This window comes from Carex rostrata, chromosome 3 (assembly GCF_964058835.1).
Source record: "Carex rostrata chromosome 3, lpCarRost1.2, whole genome shotgun sequence".
Taxonomy (NCBI): Eukaryota; Viridiplantae; Streptophyta; class Magnoliopsida; order Poales; family Cyperaceae; genus Carex; species Carex rostrata.
The window spans coordinates 9,967,481-9,974,928 of NC_135920.1; the positions used below are offsets into that span (position 1 = coordinate 9,967,481).

The following is a 7,448-nucleotide window of genomic DNA, read 5'->3' on the forward strand; positions in this document are numbered from 1 at the left end:
TGTTGCTCACATAAATCCCCGTGCAGTTCTGATCTCTGATTGGTCAATGAATGTCTTTTGATTGGGCTTCTTTTTTTTTTGTACCATTAAACTTTGAAGAAATAAATGGGCGGCATGATGGCGTTAACTAAGATATAATGAAATGGGTAGTTAGAAGTACATTGCAATCATGTATTCACGTCCATATTCAGACGGTGCATACAAATTTGGAAAATCTTTGCTGCATTTTTATTACTTGAATGTCTGCTTAGTTCATTATATGTATTTAATTAACCAAGCGGCCGGTAGTTTTAAAAGCTTCAATCAAATGAAGAGGGATGACATCCCACAATCAAGGGAGGCACATACAGTTAATTAGTTAGTCAGTTGTATGAATTAGATGGTAAATTATATGAATCTGATAATCCGATATTTTATTACTTGAATTTTCTTTTACATAGAATAATTCTTTAAATATTGAAAAGACGTGGATTGGAAGATTTACTTACATATGGTACATGAATCAGATCCATTAAATGAGAGCATGCCAACATTGTCGGTCACATACTCTAATTACTACAAATTATTATTAGCTTGGCCAAACTCCACAATTACTAGCTCCATTTTTTTTTTCTATAGTTGAAATTAATAAGGGATGTAACGCCTAAGAACATTAGAAATTGTAAGCTAATAACGAATTGCAACTATATATATATGGTACTTTCAATTGTAATTAATCAAATTTGATATACAATTCTGATGCTCATTTATTGATCAAGAAGGAATTCAAAGAAGGGCCTCAAAAATCAGAAATTGCATGTTCATATGATCAAATAATTGTTGTATATATATAATATAAGGTCACATGTCCGTCTAGCAGTTAGCCTTTCATTGTTAAGATTGAACCAGCCTTTCATTATTAAGATTGAACCAGGAATTAATATATAGATTTTACTTTAAACTATATAGAAAATAAGACATAGATTGTTACCCATAGATTTTACTTTAAACTATATAGAAAATAAAACATAAATATAAAAAAATGAAATTAAATGGAGGTCGGTTGACCCCCATTGGTTAAAGGTGGCTCCACCTCTAGATTGAAAGATGGAAGGCTTTTTTATTTTGACAAACGGAAACAAGTGCCCGTTTCATTCAAGAAACAAATGGTAAATTACATATCAGTGTTTAGCCATTAACATAGTCACATAATTTCTAATTATCACAGCAGTAAAACAAAATGCATAAACTCTACGCTTAGTTGTCCACTAAAACACAGTTATAGAAAACAAGATACTAACTAATTAAGCCTCTTTTCATAGGGCTGAGGTAAACAAATCCTAAACTGGATCTAGACAAAAAGATAAGTGTGGTGTCTTCATTCAAGTATCAGTTGCTGTCCCAAATCCTGCACCATGATAAGGAACTATCTGTGAAGTCATTGGGTTCAACATCCGTAGAGGGATGATTTGGATGTGAACGATGGAAGGCTAATCGCTAGACGGGCGAAAAAGAGAAGCCCATTGAGAAGAAACCACCAGTTACCTTCTCATTGTTCATAGCGATCCTGTGTACTATCTAGATTTTGATTAGTTATTCAACAAAATGGATTAATTGTATTTACTGGTAAAAAATTTATAGGGGCTGTAAATACTTGTTTTTTTATTAATATAAATCATTACTAGCCTTGCCCAGTAACCTTAAAAAAAAATATAAGGTCATATGTACGCACGCACAGAGACATGCTTTTTTGTTGTAGAAGAATTAATGTCAAACTTTTACTGTAACATATTTTTAATATCAAATTTATTCCATTGGAAGAATTAATGACTTTTTGGCTAACAACATATTTCTTGATTTACTGTATGTTTGCAGTTTCTTTTATAATTATCACTGTATTTATGGTTTCATTATTTACTAATGGAGTCGACAGTTCATCGAAGCTGCAACTTCAAAAAAAAAATGAGGTAAAATTTATTATATTTTTTAGTACTTGGGATTTCTTGTCTTCTTTTTCTAATTAAACAGAAAAAGAAGAAGAAAGAAAATTAGACATCGTTACCGGTCTTCTTCACCCAATTAGTTAAGTAGTGCATGTGTTATAACGGATCTTCAGATATAAAGTTGCTATATAATTTTATTCTCGAAGGGAATTATTAATTTTATTCTCGAAGGGAATTATTAATTTTCGGAAGCCAATTCCAAATTTAAATGCATGATCAATACATACAATAATGAACTACAGCTCAACTGCTCAAGTTTTCTCGCACGACCCCTGGCTTTGACCAATACACCATATAACTTTTAAATAATTAATACCCAAAAAATCAACCTTAAAAAAAAAAAATTTAAACACACAAAATCTTGAAAGTTTCTAACAGGCACTCACGTCTTTTACTCTCCAAAAATTAAATGAATCGTTTCAACCTCCCTAAATACAATAATATAAATATTAAATATATATGATTCTCCGATACACGTTGTCTTCTAGCTATAAATACATAACCTCTGCAAAGCAAGTATCACATATTTCAAGTTGATAACAACTTCTACAATGGTTTTCTCCCAAGTGTTTCTGTTTTTCATCATCTTTCTTGGTGCATTGGTTAGCATCAGTTTAGCTGGTTTCCAAGCTTCGCAATGGAGTTCTGCTCATGCAACCTTCTATGGGGATGATTCTGGATTCGATACATTAAGTATATCTTTCTAACTTCTAGTTTTTATCATAAACCTTCTATGGCGATAATTATAGTTTCTGTTGCAATGGAGTTACTTCTATTTTTTTTTGTTTTTGAAAGAAATGTCCAGTACAGAAGTTAATTTCATAATTTGCTTCTTAATTAATATTCATATAATTTTGTGTACTTTTGTTGACTTAGGAGGAGCATGTGGATATGGCAACCTATTTAACGGGTACGGAACCAATACCGCTGCACTAAGCAGTGTGTTATTCAAAAATGGATACAGCTGTGGCCAATGCTACCAGATCCGGTGCACTGGTACATCAGCATGCTATGCCGGCTCACCGGTTGTAACTGTCACAGCCACCAACCTCTGCCCTCCCAATTGGGCTCTTGACTCGAATAATGGGGGTTGGTGCAATCCACCCCGGACCCACTTTGACATGTCAAAACCCGTCTTTAATAAGATTGCCCAGATGCGTGCTGGCATTGTTCCTGTCATATATGTACCGCAGGTAAACTTGGCCATGTCTCTCATTCTTAATTAATTGGTGAATGCCATATACTTTTACAATAATTTATAAGATAAGAAGTTTAGACAGAAATATATATCATATCATGTTTTGTTATGTTTCAGGGTGCCGTGTGCTAGGTATGGAGGGATGAGATTTGCAGTGCAGGGCAACGTGTACTGGCTATTGGTTTTTGTGTTGAACGTTGGTCATGCCGGCGATGTCAGTGACATGTCAGTGAAGGGGAGCAAAACTAACTGGATCATAACTGGGGTGCGTCGTTCCAGGCCTTTTCATTGCTAAGTGGACAGTCTCTTTCCTTCAAGGTCACCTCCTACACCACCAGGGAGACAGTTGTTGCTTGGAACGTGGCGCCTTCTTTTTGGTCCCTTGGATTGACTTATGGCACATACATGAACTTCTCTTAGAATAAGTGCATGCACTTGAGTAATATTTGTACTGAGCTACACACTTGGAGCTTGTGCATATGCAGCCCTTTGGTGGCTCATGTTCCTCTTGCTCCTTTTCTTTTTATTTTTTCCTCATTTTAGTAATCTCCTAGCATATTTTTCCATCAGAGAGGTCGCCCTTTCAAAACTAGAAAATGGGCTGAACTTCTGATGGCATTAATTTATCTAAAACAGAAGTTCTTCGTTTGGCTCTACACAATATATATCAAAAATACATCTACTAATTATGTGATGCAAAAATTTCGAGGAATATGAGAATGGAAAAAGATTCTTATTGTTATCCACATGATCTATAATTATTGTTTTGCATATCATCTGCTACACAATTTTATCAATATAGATAAAATACAATCTCATGAAAAAGAATCTGAACATCAAACTAATATTTAAAATTTGTAAGCTTACAAGTGTACAGAAATGGTCAGAGTAACTCCACTGGTTACCTCTAGAACTATGTAATCGTTACATATACTTTTTGCTTCTCTTGTGTCAGATTAGATTGTCTTGTGACCTGGAGAATCACCTTAATCAAACAAATGAACATTAGCCAATATCTGCGAAACAACAAAAATAAATAGATAAACTAGAAGACATGCATGTATACCTCTTGCGCTTCGATTTCAAGCTTGATTGTGAATTGTTATGCCAGTTGCGCTTCCGTTGATTTATGAACCAGTTATTAATTTGTTTAAGCTGCAGACCTGTTTCTTCAACAAGCTTTGCCTTGTCATCTTCCTGGAATTTGTCATTATCACTCTAAAACTTCCGAAAATAACCAGAAAAATATTTCCTATGACTATTGCATTGACGTAGTACGACTCATCAGAAACTATTTAACATATCTTATGTTAATAAAAAAAATCTTGACAAGACACATCCCATTAGCACAATAATCAATTTTTACGTAGCAAATGCTGGGAAGCTAAGATTGAATGGATTCCAGGTTCTGTACTTACAGTAGGATATGGCCATTTAGAGTGCTGCTGCCACCATTGCTTTAGTATGCTAGTGGTGTCTCCTGGTAACTTCCCAGCTCTTCTTTTTCGCAGTATCTCCTCTCTCACATCCTCAATTCTCGACTTAAACCCCTGCACGTTCTCATAATTTTTTTATGGAAATTAAGATCATTCATTTTTGGGTGGCTCAATAAGAAAAACATATATGTACTCATTTTGAACTGTAGACCTAATAGGGACACCGAGAAAATGATTGATCCCAAAATTAAATGTGATAACTGTGTATACAAGAAAAGTGTACAGTCGATAGAACACATTATATAGTTCATATAAAATATGGTTAATATACAAAAATGTTATTACAGTGTATCTTTTATTTTATTTTTCTCTTTTGTACTGAAAAATTGGTATAGTGAATTTTCAACAGGAAGTCTATTAATATGTATTGACAAGTTACCTGTTTCAGTTCAAGCTTTAGCTCCTGCCTCACTCGGTCCATAAGGGATCGCTCCGACTCAGTTGGGAGGAGCGGTCCAAATCCCATCATGTCATGTCCATCTCCACCCATGTCCAATGAGCCTTCCATGTGCATATCTTCTTCGTCATCTGACATTGTTGCCCCTGTACCTTCATCCAGTGTCGCCCCTGAAATCACATTTCTTAAGACTATGGACTACTTGGACTAACGTTCAACAGGTAAAAGAAACTGGAGTAAAAAGGAAAACAGAAGAAGAAGGATCAGGTAAAAGAAACTGGAGTAAAAAGGAAAACAGAAGAAGAAGGATAATTACAACTTAGTACGGAGAATTGGATTTGGACCCATTAAACGACATATGTTCTGTTTTTTCCACTGGGACTAACCAAGATAAAACAGTCTTGGTGGGCCAAACCAACTTTTCTTAAACTGGGCTTATCAATTTGTTCAGCCTTTTGCTGTTATTGAACAGGCTTTGGGGCCCAAATCACTGTTCTCGGCCTGGAGTTATTACTCTGTGGACCTTATCTGTTGGGTACTTCACTATCAAGTCTTTAGTATTTTTCATTCGGCCGCATTGCAAGAGGGAATAAATGAATAGGATTTGCATTGTTTCATACAAGTACATACAAACACCCGCGACAAGGAACAAACTCCATGCTGCCATGCATCATACAAATACAATAAGATATATTGGATAATTTAATTATGTTTTAAACGTTTGCTTTACAGTTTCTCTATTGTTTACATACTTCCAATAATTTGAGTCTGTGTAGTTTAGACTAATGATTTACTATGTGCAATTAATGTGGTTTGTGTTCATGAATGCAATCCGTAGCAATTGTAGTTTTGGGTCCCTTTTTAATTAGTTACTTGTGCACACGCTCTCTTGTGAAAGAGGCCTGCTAACAAAGCCACCAAACTATTTAATTAAGAAACAACCATCGTTTGTTTAATTAAGATGATTGGTTTCTTGCTGAATAAGCAGTGTATATGGTTGAGATATATATGTGTAGCTATGTACATATATATACTTGCTAAAAGTAAGTTTGGTAATGTAGCTACCCAATGGGACGAAACTCTATTCCTGGATTAACAGGATATTATTTTCATGTACACATGATATTAATTTTCGTCTGATAAGATGTGTGGCTGCTCCAATCAAGATATTCTTCTTTATAACAAAAGAAATCTTGCTTCCCGCTACAGAATTAAGTCGAATTATATGAATCATACATGGTAGCGGGCGAAAAAGTTAATAAGCATCCAAGTACTAATTAAGAAAAATAATCAAGGAAGGGTCTAATTATGAGAGGTGTTGGCATCATGAAAAATCAACCGATGCGGTGTAGGAGATATTATAGCTAAATGTACCTGTTAGCTCCTGCAAAGACTGCTCGATCTCACGGCATGCCATGACTGCCTCCACCGCATGCTCTCTCACATGTTGCTGTAACTGCTCTCTGAACGAGCATAGCACCATCAAGTATTGTGTCTGTGTTTTTAAACATTGAAACAAATCAAGAAAATCAAAATTAAGATATTATGGAATATTCTGAAAATACAAAAGACAAAGCTTCTTCTTACAAGGAACGAGTCAAGCTCTTGTTTGTCATTGGGTCCAAGAAAGGACCGGTGCCGGGCCGCATAGGATCGGAGGAGTGAGTGCGAGTTGGTAAGCTGTGCATCTATTAAAGGAAGATGGTCGATCGGTGTGGCGACACGTAGACACGCAACATGTGCCGAAAGCAGTTGCTCGCAAAGTGGGTGCACTGCTATTTCAGCCTTCATAAGCTGGTGATGATGCTGCTCTTCCTCCACCAGCGCCGCCGCTGCCACAACTGATGACGAGCACTCCCCAGCACCGAAGCCGATTCCCATCTCCATACCTATCCCTTGATCTCCTTGCATCATATTTATTTTATTTTATTTTGTTGGTGTGGCAGAATTGGCTGGAGAATTGAAGGAGCGTTTGGTATTAGTTAGTTAGAGAAGGGGAAGGGGAGGAGGGTAAGGGGTCTTTTCGAAGGATCCTAAGGAGAAGGGAAAAGAAAGGAAAGAAAGGGGATTTGGGCTTGGCGTTTGTTGATGTGAGGATAAAAAGGGAGGTGTAATATGAGAGGAGGAAGGAAAAGGAGAGAATCTAAGGCCCTTTAAAAGCAAGGGTAGGTGCAATCACTAATGCTCACTCGTATATATATTTTCAAGATTAATTGTTAATGTATCTTCTTTTGGTTTCTATGTAAATAAATATATGGATTTGGTTCGGTGGTGAGCAAACTCTTGGGGAAATTTCTGATTGGTTTAGTGATATGAAATCGAGAGATTAATAAAAAAATTCTCTCTTCCAAAACAAGCATGTTATCTACATTGTA

The 7,448-nt window shown here is 35.8% G+C and overlaps 2 protein-coding genes across 3 annotated transcripts; one reads left to right on the forward strand and one right to left on the reverse strand.

The window, feature by feature from the left end:
• Positions 1–2,533: 2,533 nt before the first annotated feature.
• Positions 2,534–3,600, forward strand: LOC144551388 (expansin-A7-like). The gene is given in 4 exon segments (XM_078299331.1): positions 2,534–2,675; positions 2,859–3,171; positions 3,298–3,431; positions 3,434–3,600. Coding segments are annotated over 4 exon segments (756 nt in total).
• Positions 3,601–3,882: 282 nt separating this feature from the next.
• Positions 3,883–7,207, reverse strand: KNAT7 (homeobox knotted-like protein). 2 transcript variants are annotated; one of them, XM_078299325.1, is made up of 6 exons: positions 6,661–7,207; positions 6,448–6,568; positions 5,056–5,243; positions 4,599–4,730; positions 4,247–4,377; positions 3,883–4,153 (listed from the first exon to the last, which is right to left on the reverse strand). In XM_078299325.1, the coding sequence occupies exons 1-6, from the start codon at positions 6,985–6,987 to the stop codon at positions 4,132–4,134; spliced, it is 921 nt and encodes a 306-aa protein (XP_078155451.1). In that variant the 5' UTR covers positions 6,988–7,207; the 3' UTR covers positions 3,883–4,131. The 2 variants fall into 2 exon arrangements, with proteins under 2 accessions (XP_078155451.1, XP_078155452.1); XM_078299326.1 differs by having other exon boundaries at positions 3,883–4,165.
• Positions 7,208–7,448: the final 241 nt, after the last annotated feature.

Coding starts and splice junctions, on each gene's coding strand:
- KNAT7 (XM_078299325.1), bottom strand. CDS start 6,987: ATGATGCAAGGAGATCAAGGGATAGGTATGGAGATGGGAATCGGCTTC. Junction 6,569..6,660: donor AAGAGCTTGACTCGTTCCTT/GTAAGAAGAAGC, acceptor TTAAAAACACAG/ACACAATACTTGATGGTGCT. Junction 4,154..4,246: donor TTGAAATCGAAGCGCAAGAG/GTATACATGCAT, acceptor GTGATTCTCCAG/GTCACAAGACAATCTAATCT.